This window comes from Oncorhynchus masou, chromosome 29 (assembly GCF_036934945.1).
Source record: "Oncorhynchus masou masou isolate Uvic2021 chromosome 29, UVic_Omas_1.1, whole genome shotgun sequence".
Classification (NCBI taxonomy): Eukaryota; Metazoa; Chordata; class Actinopteri; order Salmoniformes; family Salmonidae; genus Oncorhynchus; species Oncorhynchus masou.
Window position 1 is genome coordinate 1,577,881 of NC_088240.1, and position 16,820 is coordinate 1,594,700.

At 49.4% G+C, this 16,820-nt stretch overlaps 1 protein-coding gene across 1 annotated transcript in view; it reads left to right on the top strand.

Moving 5' to 3' along the window:
* The window catches only part of LOC135518894 (hyccin 2-like), a 326,139-nt gene that overhangs the window by 152,104 nt on the left and 157,215 nt on the right, over positions 1-16,820 (top strand). The window contains 2 exon segments of the mRNA XM_064943845.1: positions 7,054-7,120; positions 12,246-12,347. Coding sequence (XP_064799917.1) covers positions 7,067-7,120; positions 12,246-12,347 — 156 coding nt within the window. The 5' untranslated portion in view covers positions 7,054-7,066.

The window sequence follows — 16,820 nt, forward strand, 5'->3', positions numbered from 1 at the left end:
ATATCAACCACCTAGCAGACTGGGTCTGTTAACATAGCAACCACCTAGCAGACCGGGTATGGTAACATAGCAACCACCTAGCAGACTGGGTATGGTAACATAGCAACCACCTAGCAGACTGGGTATGGTAACATAGCAACCACCTAGCAGACTGGGTCTGGTAACATATCAACCACCTAGCAGACTGGGTATGGTAACATAGCAACCACCTAGCAGACTGGGTCTGTTAACATATCAACCACCTAGCAGACTGGGTCTGGTAACATATCAACCACCTAGCAGACTGGGTATGGTTACATATCAACCACCTAGCAGACTGGGTCTGTTAACATATCAACCACCTAGCAGACTGGGTATGGTAACATAGCAACCACCTAGCAGACTGGGTCTGTTAACATATCAACCACCTAGCAGACTGGGTATGGTAACATAGCAACCACCTAGCAGACTGGGTCTGTTAACATATCAACCACCTAGCAGACTGGGTCTGGTAACATAGCAACCACCTAGCAGACTGGGTCTGGTAACATAGCAACCACCTAGCAGACTGGGTCTGGTAACATAGCAACCACCTAGCAGACTGGGTCTGGTAACATAGCAACCACCTAGCAGACTGGGTCTGGTAACATTGCAACCACCTAGCAGACTGGGTCTGGTAACATATCAACCACCTAGCAGACTGGGTCTGTTAACATAGCAACCACCTAGCAGACCGGGTATGGTAACATAGCAACCACCTAGCAGACTGGGTATGGTAACATAGCAACCACCTAGCAGACTGGGTATGGTAACATAGCAACCACCTAGCAGACTGGGTCTGGTAACATATCAACCACCTAGCAGACTGGGTATGGTAACATAGCAACCACCTAGCAGACTGGGTCTGTTAACATATCAACCACCTAGCAGACTGGGTATGGTAACATATCAACCACCTAGCAGACTGGGTATGGTTACATATCAACCACCTAGCAGACTGGGTCTGGTAACATAGCAACCACCTAGCAGACTGGGTATGGTTACATATCAACCACCTAGCAGACTGGGTCTGTTAACATATCAACCACCTAGCAGACTGGGTATGGTAACATATCAACCACCTAGCAGACTGGGTATGGTTACATATCAACCACCTAGCAGACTGGGTCTGGTAACATAGCAACCACCTAGCAGACTGGGTATGGTTACATATCAACCACCTAGCAGACTGGGTCTGGTAACATAGCAACCACCTAGCAGACTGGGTCTGTTAACATAGCAACCACCTAGCAGACTGGGTCTGGTAACATATCAACCACCTAGCAGACTGGGTATGGTAACATAGCAACCACCTAGCAGACCGGGTCTGTTAACATAGCAACCACCTAGCAGACTGGGTATGGTAACATAGCAACCACCTAGCAGACTGGGTCTGGTAACATAGCAACCACCTAGCAGACTGGGTATGGTAACATAGCAACCACCTAGCAGACTGGGTCTGGTAACATAGCAACCACCTAGCAGACTGGGTATGGTAACATAGCAACCACCTAGCAGACTGGGTCTGGTAACATTGCAACCACCTAGCAGACTGGGTATGGTAACATATCAACCACCTAGCAGACTGGGTATGGTAACATAGCAACCACCTAGCAGACCGGGTATGGTAACATAGCAACCACCTAGCAGACTGGGTCTGGTAACATAGCAACCACCTAGCAGACTGGGTCTGGTAACATAGCAACCACCTAGCAGACTGGGTCTGGTAACATAGCAACCACCTAGCAGACTGGGTCTGGTAACATAGCAACCACCTAGCAGACTGGGTATGGTAACATAGCAACCACCTAGCAGACCGGGTCTGGTAACATAGCAACCACCTAGCAGACCGGGTCTGGTAACATATCAACCACCTAGCAGACTGGGTATGGTAACATATCAACCACCTAGCAGACTGGGTCTGGTAACATATCAACCACCTAGCAGACTGGGTCTGGTAACATATCAACCACCTAGCAGACTGGGTCTGGTAACATAGCAACCACCTAGCAGACTGGGTCTGGTAACATAGCAACCACCTAGCAGACTGGGTCTGGTAACATATCAACCACCTAGCAGACTGGGTCTGGTAACATAGCAACCACCTAGCAGACTGGGTCTGGTAACATATCAACCACCTAGCAGACTGGGTAACGTAAAGAGGAGTTTACCTGCTGGGGGTGAAGGAGACCAGACTACAGAGGTAGAGGGAGTTTACCTGCTGGTGGTGAAGGAGACCAGACTACAGAGGTAAAGAGGAGTTTACCTGCTGGTGGTGAAGGAGACCAGACTACAGAGGTAAAGAGGGAGTTTACCTGCTGGTGGTGAATGAGACCAGACTACAGAGGTAAAGAGGGAGTTTACCTGCTGGAGGTGAAGGAGACCAGACTACAGAGGTAAAGAGGGAGTTTACCTGCTGGTGGTGAATGAGACCAGACTACAGAGGTAAAGAGGGAGTTTACCTGCTGGAGGAGAAGGAGACCAGACTACAGAGGTAAAGAGGGAGTTTACCTGCTGGTGGTGAAGGAGACCAGACTACAGAGGTAAAGAGGGAGTTTACCTGCTGGTGGTGAAGGAGACCAGACTACAGAGGTAAAGAGGGGAGTTTACCTGCTGGTGGTGAAGGAGACCAGACTACGTCTGCTAAATGACTTAAATGTAATGTAAATGTACAGAGGTAAAGAGGGAGTTTACCTGCTTTTAGGGAAGGAGACCAGACTACAGAGGGAGTTTACCTGCTGGTGGTGAAGGAGACCAGACTACAGAGGTAAAGAGGGAGTTTACCTGCTGGGGGTGAAGGAGACCAGACTACAGAGGGAGTTTACCTGCTGGTGGTGAAGGAGACCAGACTACAGAGGTAAAGAGGGAGTTTACCTGCTGGTGGTGAAGGAGACCAGACTACAGAGGGAGTTTACCTGCTGGTGGTGAAGGAGACCAGACTACAGAGGTAAAGAGGGAGTTTACCTGCTGGGGTGAAGGAGACCAGACTACAGAGGTAAAGAGGGAGTTTACCTAAAAGGGCTTTGTAGATATATAAAGTGAGGTCCAACCTTCCATTTGGTACAAGGTGCAATGGTGGGTGAGGGACTTGGCATTTGTAATAAAGCCCAAGAATGCATGATAAACAGAGTCCAGTCTCTGTTAGCCAGAGGAGGCTGCATGATAAACAGAGTCCAGTCTCTGTTAGACAGAGGAGGCTGCATGACAAACAGAGTCCAGTCTCTGTTAGACAGAGGAGGCTGTATGATAAACAGAGTCCAGTCTCTAAGACAGAGGAGGCAGCATGATAAACAGAGTCCAGTCTCTAAGACAGAGGAGGCTGCATGATAAACAGAGTCCAGTCTCTGTTAGACAGAGGAGGCTGCATGATAAACAGAGTCCAGTCTCTGTTAGACAGAGGAGGCTGTATGATAAACAGAGTCCAGTCTCTGTTAGCCAGAGGAGGCTGCATGATAAACAGATTCCAGTCTCTGTAAGACAGAGGAGGCTGCATGATAAACAGAGTCCAGTCTCTGTTAGACAGAGGAGGCTGCATGATAAACAGAGTCCAGTCTCTGTTAGACAGAGGAGGCTGTATGATAAACAGAGTCCAGTCTCTAAGACAGAGGAGGATGCATGATAAACAGAGTCCAGTCTCTGTTAGACAGAGGAGGCTGCATGATAAACAGAGTCCAGTCTCTGTTAGACAGAGGAGGCTGCATGCATATACAACAAGTCACCACAATCAAAGTGGAGAGAGAAAAGTGGCCGAACAAGCTTCTAGCCATAAGCGGGAAGCAAGCCTTATTGCAAACATAAAAATCCAATTTCAATTTAAGCTTCCTCACAAGATTATCCACATGAACTTTAAAGGACAACTTGTCATCCAGCCAAATACCTAGGTATTTGTAGGATGACACGTTTTCAATGAGCCACCAGATGTGACCATGCTAACCTTCTCTGCCAGAGTTCTAGCTCTGGTAAAGGTCATGAATTTAGTTTTTTGTACATTCAAGACCAGTTTGTGACCATAAAGGGAGGCCTGCAGTGACTGAAACACAGTCTGGAGCTCTTCAACAGCCTGAACCAGAGAAGGAGCACATGAATGTATCATCTGCATATAGATATAACTTTGCTGGTTGCATCCCATTTCCAAATCATAAATGATCATAAATAAAAATTGAGAACAACACAGGAGCTAAAATGGAACCCTGGGGTACACCTCTATTAATCTCTAGAAAGATAGACTTGTGATTGTCAGTGTATACACATTGTGTTCTGTCAGAAAGTAGCTAGATATAGCAAGCAGCTTGAGCCATTTCCATATGAATTACATCCGTAGAAACGAGACAAAACAACCAACTAGTTTGTTGCAGTGTTTAGCTGTATATAGTCAGCTATTTCCATGAGACCCAGAATAATCATTTGAGCTCCACTGCTGATGTGCTCATCTGTTCCAACAAAGTTGACAGGACTTGCTAATCTGAGAGCTGTTTCACAGCATCAAACACGTATCTACTATTTACTTATTTCACTCAACTTAATATCATCTCTTTTCAAAGTGCAAGGTCGTGTCCTAATCCCTATCACCAACCAACGTAGATAAAGCCTCTTTCACTGTGAAAATGTCTGCTTCGGCGAGGTCATTTTGAGTAATGAAGTCAAATGACAGCACACCCAGTTTCTCGTTGATGACAACAGTCAGGCGAATACCACAACAGGTTGTAAGCAAGTTGATTATGCGATATTGACACAGATATTGTTAGTAAAACAAGTCTGTTAACAGGTCTAATGAGTTAACATGTTCTCTCTCCTCTCTCTCCCTCTCCTGTCTCTCTCCCTCTCCTGTCTCTCTCCTCTCCTGTCTCTCTCCTGTCTCTCTCCTCTCCTGTCTCTCCTCTCCTGTCTCTCTCCTCTCCTGTCTCTCTCTTCTCTCCTCTCCTATCTCTCTCCTCTCCCTGTCTGTCTCTCCTCCTCTCCTCCCTCCTCTCTCTCCCTGTCTCTCTCTCCCTCTCTCTCCTCTCCTGTCTCCTCTCTCTCTCTCCTCTCTCTCCTCTCCTGTCTCTCTCTCCTCCCTGTCTCTCTCCCTCTCCTGTCTCTCTCCTCTCTGTCTCTCTCCCTCTCCTGTCTCTCTCTTCTCTCTCTCCTCTCTATCTCTCTCTCTCTCCTCTCCTGTCTCTCTCCTTTCTCTCCTCTCCTGTCTCTCTCTCCTCTCTCCCTCTCCTGTCTCTCTCTCCTCTCTCTCCTCTCCTGTCTCTCTCTCCCTCTCTCTCCTCTCCTGTCTCTCTCTCCTCTCTCTCCTCTCCTGTCTCTCTCCTCTCTCTCCTCTCCTGTCTCTCTCTCCTCTCCTGTCTCTCTCTCCTCTCCTGTCTCTCTCTCCTCTCCTGTCTCTCTCTCCTCTCCTGTCTCTCTCTCCTGTCTCTCTCCCTCTCCTGTCTCTCTCCTCTCCTGTCTCTCTCCTCTCCTGTCTCTCTCCTCTCCTGTCTCTCTCCTGTCTCTCTCCTCTCCTGTCTCTCCTCTCCTGTCTCTCTCTTCTCTCTCTCCTCTCCTATCTCTCTCTCTCTCTCCTCTCCTCTCCTATCTCTCTCTCCTCTCCTGTCTCTCTCTCCTCTCCTGTGTCTCTCTCCTCTCCTGTGTCTCTCTCCTCTCCTGTGTCTCTCTCCTCTCCTGTCTGTGTCTCTCTCCTCTCCTGTGTCTCTCTCCTCTCCTGTCTGTGTCTCTCTCCTCTCCTGTCTGTGTCTCTCCTCTCCTGTCTCTCTCTCTCCTCTCCTGTCTCTCTCTCTCCTCTCCTGTCTCTCTCTCTCCTCTCCTGTCTCTCTCTCTCTCTCCTCTCTGTCTCTCTCTCTCTCCTCTCCTGTCTGTCTCTCTCTCTCCTCTCCTGTCTGTCTCTCTCTCTCCTCTCCTGTCTGTCTCTCTCTCCTCTCCTGTCTGTCTCTCTCTCTCCTCTCCTGTCTGTCTCTCTCTCTCCTCTCCTGTCTGTCTCTCTCTCCTCTCCTGTCTCTCTCCTCTCCTGTCTCTCTCCTCTCCTGTCTCTCTCCTCTCCTGTCTCTCTCCTCTCCTGTCTCTCTCCTCTCCTGTCTCTCTCCTCTCCTGTCTCTCTCCTCTCCTGTCTCTCTCCTGTCTCTCTCCTCTCCTGTCTCTCTCCTCTCCTGTCTCTCTCCTCTCCTGTCTCTCTCCTCTCCTGTCTCTCTCCTCTCCTGTCTCTCTCCTCTCCTGTCTCTCTCCGCTCCTGTCTCCTGTCTCTCTCCGCTCCTGTCTCTCTCCTCTCCTGTCTCTCTCCTGTCTCTCTCCTGTCTCTCTCCTCTCCTGTCTCTCTCCCTCTCTCCTCTCCTGTCTCTCTCCTCTCCTGTCTGTCTCTCTCTCTCCTCTCTCTCTCCTGTCTCTCTCCGCTCCTGTCTGTCTCTCTCTCTCCGCTCCCTGTCTCTCTCCTGTCTCTCTCCTGTCTCTCTCCGCTCCTGTCTCTCTCCTGTCTCTCTCCTGTCTCTCTCCGCTCCTGTCTCTCTCCTGTCTCTCTCCGCTCCTGTCTCTCTCCGCTCCTGTCTCTCTCCGCTCCTGTCTCTCTCCGCTCCTGTCTCTCTCCGCTCCTGTCTCTCTCCGCTCCTGTCTCTCTCCGCTCCTGTCTCTCTCCGCTCCTGTCTCTCTCCGCTCCTGTCTCTCTCCGCTCCTGTCTCTCTCCGCTCTCCTGTCTCTCTCCGCTCCTGTCTCTCTCCGCTCCTGTCTCTCTCCTGTCCTGTCTCTCTCCTGTCCTGTCTCTCTCCTGTCCTGTCTCGTCTGTCTCTCTCCTGCCTGTCTCTCTCCTGCCTGTCTCTCTCCTGCCTGTCTCTCTCCTGCCTGTCTCTCTCCTGTCTGTCTGTCTCTCTCCCTCCTGTCTGTCTGTCTCTCTCCCCTCCTGTCTGTCTGTCTCTCTCCCCTCCTGTCTCTCTCCGTCTCTCTCCCCTCCTGTCTCTCTCCGTCTCTCTCCCCTCCTGTCTCTCTCCCTCTCTCCTCTCCTGTCTGTCTGTCTCTCTCCCCTCCTGTCTCTCTCCCCCTCCTGTCTCTCTCCCCTCTCCTCTCTAGGTGTGTGAGGAAGATGCTGGGCTCAGAGCAGGGAGGAGTGGTGGAGGAATGGTTGTCGGAATTCAAGGTGGGTCGCAGACATGACTCTAACCCCCCCACCCCATACAAACCAGTGGTTGGGGGGGTCCATCTTGTTACATTGACCAATATTTATATTCATACTTGAACTCAAGTATCTATTTGCTAGGTAGTGTTAGCTAGGCTGGTCAGCTCTATCTGCACCAAAACATCCTATAGCTTGTCCTCCATCTTGTTTTTAAATAGTGAGACAACATGTTTTCAGCACGGTTTTATTTCCCTGACTGAACTCATTTGAGTCATGAACTCATCTCTCTGCAGCAGACATACAGTGAGCAAACATATAGAATCACAGTACATATCGTATCGACACCTAAATATGGTGATAATGTCGAATGGTGAGGTTAATTCCCACCCCTAATACATACCCCCGTTGATATGTCCATCTGTCTCCCCAACTGGTGCCTGTGCTGTTTGTCATCAAGTTACAGACCCTTCTCTCTCTTTCTCTCACACACACACACACACACACACACACACACACACACACACACACACACACACTGTCTCTGTTTCTGTCGCTCTCTCTCTCTCTCTCTCTCTCTCTCTCTCGCACGCACACGCACACACACACTTTCTGTTTCTGTCTCTTTGTCTGTCGCTCTCTTTGTCTCTCTCTCTCTTTCTCTCTCTCTCTCTCTTGTCTCTCTCTGTGTCTGTGTCTCTGTCTGTGTCTCTGTCTGTGTCTCTGTCTCTGTCTGTGTCTCTGTCTGTGTCTCTGTCTGTGTCTCTGTCTGTGTCTCTGTCTGTGTCTCTGTCTGTGTCTCTGTCTGTCTCTCTGTCTGTGTCTCTGTCTGTCTCTCTGTCTGTGTCTCTGTCTGTGTCTCTGTCTGTCTCTCTCTCTGTCTCTCTCTCTGTCTTTGTCTCTCTCTCTTTTGTCTCTGTCTGTGTCTGTCTGTGTCTGTCTGTGTCTGTCTGTGTCTGTCTGTGTCTGTCTCTGTCTGTCTCTGTCTGTCTCTGTCTGTCTTTGTCTCTCTCTGTCTTTGTCTCTCTCTCTCTGTCTTTGTCTCTCTCTCTCTGTCTTTGTCTCTCTCTCTCTGTCTTTGTCTCTCTGACTCGATCTGTGTCTCTGCGAGGGCTAAGGGGGGGGGCTCGAGTCTCGAGTCCAGACAGCTGTGAGTGACGTCAGGGAGGAAGTAGTGTTATTGCTGCAAGCTGAGGACCCTGAAATACAGACACAAACTACTGGTCTGGCATTACAGAGGGTGGAGGCTGCCTCCTCTCCCTCTACTGACCCTTACTGGTCTGGCAGTACAGAGGGTGGAAGCTGCCTCCTCTACTGACCCTTACTGGTCTGGCAGTACAGAGGGTGGAAGCTGCCTCCTCTACTGACTCTTACTGGTCTGGCAGTACAGAGGGTGGAGGCTGCCTCCTCTCCCTCTACTGACCCTTACTGGTCTGGCAGTACAGAGGGTGGGGGCTGCCTCCTCTCCCTCTACTGACCCTTACTGGTCTGGCAGTACAGAGGGTTGGGGCTGCCTCCTCTCCCTCTACTGACTCTTACTGGTCTGGCAGTACAGAGGGTGGAGGCTTCCTCCTCTCCCTCTACTGACCCTTACTAGTCTGGCAGTACAGAGGGTGGAGGCTTCCTCCTCTCCCTCTACTGACCCTTACTAGTCTGGCAATACAGAGGGTGGAGGCTGCCTCCTCTCCCTCTACTGACCCTTACTGGTCTGGCAGTACAGAGGGTGGGGGCTGCCTCCTCTCCCTCTACTGACCCTTACTGGTCTGGCAGTGTCTCTCTGTCTCTCTGTCTCTCTGTCTCTCTGTCTCTCTGTCTCTCTGTCTCTCTGTCTCTCTGTCACTCTGTCACTCTGTCACTCTGTCACTCTGTCACTCTGTCACTCTGTCACTCTGTCACTCTGTCACTCTGTCACTCTGTCACTCTGTCACTCTGTCACTCTGTCACTCTGTCACTCTGTCACTCTGTCACTCTGTCACTCTGTCACTCTGTCACTCTGTCACTCTGTCACTCTGTCTCTCTGTCACTCTGTCACTCTGTCACTCTGTCACTCTGTCTCTCTGTACAGAGGGTGGAGGCTGCCTCCTCTCCCTCTACTGACCCTTACTGGTCTGGCAGTACAGAGGGTGGAGGCTGCCTCCTCTCCCTCTACTGACCCTTACTGGTCTGGCAGTACAGAGGGTGGAGGCTGCCTCCTCTCCCTCTACTGACCCTTACTGGTCTGGCAGTACAGAGGGTGGAGGCTGCCTCCTCTCCCTCTACTGACCCTTACTGGTCTGGCAGTACAGAGGGTGGAGGCTGCCTCCTCTCCCTCTACTGACCCTTACTGGTCTGGCAGTACAGAGGGTGGGGGCTGCCTCCTCTCCCTCTACTGACCCTTACTGGTCTGGCAGTACAGAGGGTGGGGGCTGCCTCCTTCCCTCTACTGACCCTTACTGGTCTGGCAGTACAGAGGGTGGGGGCTGCCTCCTCTCCCTCTACTGACCCTTACTGGTCTGGCAGTACAGCCTGTTATAATGCCTATTTCACTTCCTCAAAATCCACAGAATCAATCAGCGATAACTCAAGAAATGTGTCATTAATTATCATGTTTTTGCTGAGGATGTTTTAGTTGAGGAGTTTGACATCTAAGGTGTTTGATGCAGTATTTCTCAAGTTAAAACGTGTGATGTGTTGTTTTCTGGAAACAGTTGGAGCTGCTGAGCATGTCTGTCTCGATGTATGATATTGGATAGAGAGCGATCACCGCAGCTGTTCACTCCATGTTAGTGGGCAAATGGACATCGTCAAATCAAAACCCAACCTTCATTTACCTGTTGTGACACACATGTTCCGTTCTCTGTTTTAGACCAGCCTTCATGACCAGAATTATCCTGTTGCTATACTTACAATTACAATTACAATTAAGTCATTTAGCAGACGCTCTTATCCAGAGCGACTTACAAATTGGTGAATTCACCTTCTGACATCCAGTGGAACAGCCACTTTACAATAGTGCATCTAAATCATTAAGGGGGGTGTGAGAAGGATACTTATCCTATCCTAGGTATTCCTTGAAGAGGTGGGGTTTCAGGTGTCTCCGGAAGGTGGTGATTGACTCCGCTGTCCTGGCGTCGTGAGGGAGTTTGTTCCACCATTGGGGGGCCAGAGCAGCGAACAGTTTTGACTGGGCTGAGCGGGAACTGTACTTCCTCAATGGTAGGGAGGCGAGCAGGCCAGAGGTGGATGAACGCAGTGCCCTTGCTTGGGTGTAGGGCCTGATCAGAGCCTGGAGGTACTGCGGTGCCGTTCCCCTCACAGCTCCGTAGGCAAGCACCATGGTCTTGTAGCGGATGCGAGCTTCAACTGGAAGCCAGTGGAGAGAGCGGAGGAGCGGGGTGACGTGAGAGAACTTGGGAAGGTTGAACACCAGACGGGCTGCGGCGTTCTGGATGAGTTGTAGGGGTTTAATGGCACAGGCAGGGAGCCCAGCCAACAGCGAGTTGCAGTAATCCAGACGGGAGATGACAAGTGCCTGGATTAGGACCTGCGCCGCTTCCTGTGTGAGGCAGGGTCGTACTCTGCGGATGTTGTAGAGCATGAACCTACAGGAACGGGCCACCGCCATGATGTTGGTTGAGAACGACAGGGTGTTGTCCAGGATCACGCCAAGGTTCTTAGCGCTCTGGGAGGAGGACACAATGGAGTTGTCAACCGTGATGGCGAGATCATGGAACGGGCAGTCCTTCCCCGGGAGGAAGAGCAGCTCCGTCTTGCCGAGGTTCAGCTTGAGGTGGTGATCCGTCATCCACACTGATATGTCTGCCAGACATGCAGAGATGCGATTCGCCACCTGGTCATCAGAAGGGGGAAAGGAGAAGATTAATTGTGTGTCGTCTGCGTAGCAATGATAGGAGAGACCATGTGAGGTTATGACAGAGCCAAGTGACTTGGTGTATAGCGAGAATAGGAGAGGGCCTAGAACAGAGCCCTGGGGGACACCAGTGGTGAGAGCGCGTGGCGAGGAGACAGATTCTCGCCACGCCACCTGGTAGGAGCGACCTGTCAGGTAGGACGCAATCCAAGCGTGGGCCGCGCCGGAGATGCCCAACTCGGAGAGGGTGGAGAGGAGGATCTGATGGTTCACAGTATCGAAGGCAGCCGATAGGTCTAGAAGGATGAGAGCAGAGGAGAGAGAGTTAGTTTTAGCAGTGCGGAGCGCCTCCGTGATGCAGAGAAGAGCAGTCTCAGTTGAATGACTAGTCTTGAAACCTGACTGATTTGGATCAAGAAGGTCATTCTGAGAGAGATAGCGGGAGAGCTGGCCAAGGACGGCACGTTCAAGAGTTTTGGAGAGAAAAGAAAGAAGGGATACTGGTCTGTAGTTGTTGACATCGGAGGGATCGAGTGTAGGTTTTTTCAGAAGGGGGTGCAACTCTCGCTCTCTTGAAGACGGAAGGGACGTAGCCAGCGGTCAGGGATGAGTTGATGAGCGAGGTGAGGTAAGGGAGAAGGTCCCCCGGAAATGGTCTGGAGAAGAGAGGAGGGGATAGGGTCGAGCGGGCAGGTTGTTGGGCGGCCGGCCGTCACAAGAAGCGAGATTTCATCTGGAGAGAGAGGGAGAAAGAGGTCAGAGCACAGGGTAGGGCAGTGTGAGCAGAACCAGCGGTGTCGTTTGACTTAGCAAACGAGGATCGGATGTCGTCGACCTTCTTTTCAAAATGGTTGACGAAGTCATCTGCAGAGAGGGAGGAGGGGGGGGGAGGGGGGGAGGATTCAGGAGGGAGGAGAAGGTGGCAAAGAGCTTCCTAGGGTTAGAGGCAGATGCTTGGAATTTAGAGTGGTAGAAAGTGGCTTTAGCAGCAGAGACAGAGGAGGAAAATGTAGAGAGGAGGGAGTGAAAGGATGCCAGGTCCGCAGGGAGGCGAGTTTTCCTCCATTTCCGCCGGCTGCCCGGAGCTCTGTTCTGTGAGCTTACACTCACATTTGACACTAGAATAACTTTCTGACTCTTATTGATGACACACAGGTCGTTTTCAAAAGGACTTGTTGCTTTTTAAAGGCTGCCGCTGTTTCGGCATGATTACGCTAGAAAGAAAAGTATCTCGTGACAACTGGACTAAACTTATACTGTGAAGGGATGTTTATACCCTGTCTGTTTCTATTTCTCCAGACTCTACCAGAAACTCACATCTCCACCTATGCAGGCAGCCTTCACCTGAAGAGGTCTCTGGTGCCAGCTCTCTACAGAGTCATCCAGGACAGCAGCAGTGAGGTGAGACTGATAGACTGTTTCCACCCCACCTAGGTAGCAGCATGGCGTTTCAGGACAGGAAACGTGACGACTGTATGTCCCGTCTGACTCAGTCGATTCCCACGGAGGACCAGTATCAAATAGTATGACATAAGTCATTCAGCAGACACTCTTATCTGTTGTGACGAGGTGGGCGGAGCTGGCAGAGAGCTGGGAATCTGCATACCCCTCCCCCACACCAGCTGGTCTGCTCTGTCTGGACTCAGGACATGATTGACATCCGTGTGGCAGTGCCAGCCTTGTTACCTGGTAACCACCATGTACCTGTCACTGCCCTGCCATCACCACTCCATGCAGGAGCATCAGGTGGTTAACTAGACTACAGGAGACGCGGCCCGAGTCTCCTGTAGTCGACGCGTCAGAGTCTCCTGTAGTCGACGCGGCCCCAGTCTCCTGTAGTCGACGCGGCCAGAGTCTCCTGTAGTCGACGCGCCAGAGTCTCCTGTAGTCGACGCGGCCCCAGTCTCCTGTAGTCGACGCGGCCCCAGTCTCCTGTAGTCGACGCGGCCCCAGTCTCCTGTAGTCGACGCGGCCAGAGTCTCCTGTAGTCGACGCGGCCAGAGTCTCCTGTAGTCGACGCGGCCAGAGTCTCCTGTAGTCGACGCAGTCAGTCTCCTGTAGTCGACGCGGCCCCAGTCTCCTGTAGTCGACGCGGCCCCAGTCTCCTGTAGTCGACGCGGCCCCAGTCTCCTGTAGTCGACGCGCCAGAGTCTCCTGTAGTCGACGCGGCCAGAGTCTCCTGTAGTCGACGCGGCCAGAGTCTCCTGTAGTCGACGCGGCCCCGGTCTCCTGTAGTCGACGCGGCCCCGGTCTCCTGTAGTCGACGCGGCCCGGTCTCCTGTGAGTCGACGCGGCCCGGTCTCCTGTAGTCGACGCGGCCCCGGTCTCCTGTAGTCGACGCGGCCCCGGTCTCCTGTAGTCGACGCGGCCCCGGTCTCCTGTAGTCGACGCGGCCCCGGTCTCCTGTAGTCGACGCGGCCCCGGTCTCCTGTAGTCGACGCGGCCCCGGTCTCCTGTAGTCGACGCGGCCCCGGTCTCCTGTAGTCGACGCGGCCCCGTTCTCCTGTAGTCGACGCGGCCCCGTTCTCCTGTAGTCGACGCGGCCCGGGTCTCCTGTAGTCGACGCGGCCCGGGTCTCCTGTAGTCGACGCGGCCCGGGTCTCCTGTAGTCGACGCGGCCCGGGTCTCCTGTAGTCGACGCGGCCCGGGTCTCCTGTAGTCGACGCGCCCGGGTCTCCTGTAGTCGACGCGGCCCGGGTCTCCTGTAGTCGACGCGGCCCGGGTCTCCTGTAGTCGACACGAGACTCTTGTTGATGCAGCTGTAGAACATTTTGAGGATCTGGGGACCTATCTCCAAGTCTCCTGCCCTACACCGGAGTGCCAAGTCAATGACAAAAAGGCTTCTCAACAGTTTTTACCCCCAAGCCATAAGACTCCTAAACACCTAATCAAATGGCCACCCGGACTATTTACATTGACCCCCCCCCATTTGTTTTGTACACTGCTGCTGCTGCTTGCTGTTTGTTACCTATGCATAGTCACTTCCTTCGCTGTCGTCTAATGGTTGTCATTACCTCAGCTAGCCTGTACCCCTGCACACTGACTCGGTATCGGTACCCCTGTATATAGCCTCGTTTTTCTTATTGTGTTGCTTTTTATTTTAGTCTACTTGGTAAATATTTTCTTCCTGAACTGCACTGTTGGTTAAGGGCTTGACAGTAAAGCATTTCACGGTAAAGTCTACATTTGTTGTATTCGGCGCATGTGGCAAATACAGTTGGATTTGACATTGATGTTATTCTGAGGCAACCCGGAACATAGCCCTGTCTGCGTGATCAATACAATCTTGAAGTATGGATTCTAATTGGTCAGACCATGTTGATTAGCCCTTAGCACGGGTACTTCCTTTTGGATTTTTTGCTTATAGGAAGGGAGATGCAGAATGGAGTCGTGATCTGATCTACCGCAGTGAGGCCTAGGGCTTGTAGCCGTCCCCGTCCAGAGTGTTTGAAGCACGAGTACTACAGGCAATGTGTTAGAACTTACTTGATTGTTAGTATAATCATGGAACATAGACCTCTGCCTTCCTTCTTCCCGGAGAGTTCTTTATTCCTGTCTGCGCGATGTACTGAGAACCCAGCTGGCTGTATGGACGGGGACATTATACCCGGAGAGAGCCATGATTCCTTGAAACGGATTATGTTACTGTCCCTGTTGTCTCTCTAAAGGAGATCCTCGCCCTGAGCTCGTCTACTGTATTGTCCAGGGACTGAACATTCTCGAGTAATAAACTGAACATTCTCGAGTAGTACACTGAACATTCTCGAGTAGTACACTGAACATTCTCGAGTAGTACACTGAACATTCTCGAGTAGTACACTGAACATTCTCGAGTAGTCCACTGAACATTCTCGAGTAGTCCACTGAACATTCTCGAGTAGTCCACTGAACATTCTCGAGTAGTCCACTGAACATTCTCGAGTAGTACACTGAACATTCTCGAGTAGTACACTGAACATTCTCGAGTAGTCCACTCCGAATACCTCTTCTCCACCAGTCCGCCAGTCTAATGGTTGTATTATATTACCCTATCCCTGTCGTCTAATGGTTGTATTATATTACTCTATCCCTGTCGTCTAATGGTTGTATTATGTTACTCTATCCCTGTAGTCTAATGGTTGTATAATATTACCCTGTAGTCTATTGGTTGTATTATATTTCCCTGTAGTCTAATGGTTGTATTATATTACCCTATAGTCTAATGGTTGTATTATGTTAGTCTATCCCTGTAGTCTAATGGTTGTATAATATTACCCTGTAGTCTAATGGTTGTATTATATTTCCCTGTCGTCTAATGGTTGTATTATGTTACTCTATCCCTGTAGTCTAATGGTTGTATAATATTACCCTGTAGTCTAATGGTTGTATTATATTTCCCTGTTGTCTAATGGTTGTATTATATTACTCTATCCCTGTAGTCTAATGGTTGTATTATATTATCCTATCCCTGTAGTCTAATGGTTGTATTATATTTCCCTGTCGTCTAATGGTTGTATTATGTTACTCTATCCCTGTAGTCTAATGGTTGTATAATATTACCCTGTAGTCTAATGGTTGTATTATATTTCCCTGTAGTCTAATGGTTGTATAATATTACCCTGTAGTCTAATGGTTGTATTATATTTCCCTGTAGTCTAATGGTTGTATAATATTACCCTGTAGTCTAATGGTTGTATTATATTTCCCTGTAGTCTAATGGTTGTATTATATTTCCCTGTCGTCTAATGGTTGTATTATTATGTTACTCTATCCCTGTAGTCTAATGGTTGTATTATATTACCCTGGAGTCTAATGGTTGTATTATGTTACTCTATCCCTGTAGTCTAATGGTTGTATAATATTACCCTGTAGTCTAATGGTTGTATTATATTTCCCTGTCGTCTAATGGTTGTATTATATTACTCTATCCCTGTAGTCTAATGGTTGTATTATATTTCCCTGTAGTCTAATGGTTGTATTATATTTCCCTGTAGTCTAATGGTTGTATTATATTACTCTATCCCTGTCGTCTAATGGTTGTATTATATTACCCTGTAGTCTAATGGTTGTATTATATTATCCTATCCCTGTAGTCTAATGGTTGTATAATATTACCCTGTAGTCTAATGGTTGTATTATATTTCCCTGTCGTCTAATGGTTGTATTATATTACTCTATCCCTGTAGTCTAATGGTTGTATTATATTACTCTATCCCTGTAGTCTAATGGTTGTATAATATTACCCTGTAGTCTATTGGTTGTATTATATTTCCCTGTAGTCTAATGGTTGTATTATATTACCCTGTAGTCTAATGGTTGTATTATATTTCCCTGTAGTCTAATGGTTGTATTATATTTCCCTGTAGTCTAATGGTTGTATTATATTTCCCTGTAGTCTAATGGTTGTATTATATTTCCCTGTAGTCTAATGGTTGTATTATATTACTCTATCCCTGTCGTCTAATGGTTGTATTATATTACTCTATCCCTGTCGTCTAATGGTTGTATTATGTTACTCTATCCCTGTAGTCTAATGGTTGTATAATATTACCCTGTAGTCTATTGGTTGTATTATATTTCCCTGTAGTCTAATGGTTGTATTATATTACCCTGTAGTCTAATGGTTGTATTATATTTCCCTGTAGTCTAATGGTTGTATTATATTACCCTATAGTCTAATGGTTGTATTATGTTACTCTATCCCTGTAGTCTAATGGTTGTATAATATTACCCTGTAGTCTAATGGTTGTATTATATTTCCCTGTCGTCTAATGGTTGTATTATGTTACTCTATCCCTGTAGTCTAATGGTTGTATAATATTACCCTGTAGTCTAATGGTTGTATTATATTTCCCTGTAGTCTAATGGTTGTATAATATTACCCTGTAGTCTAAT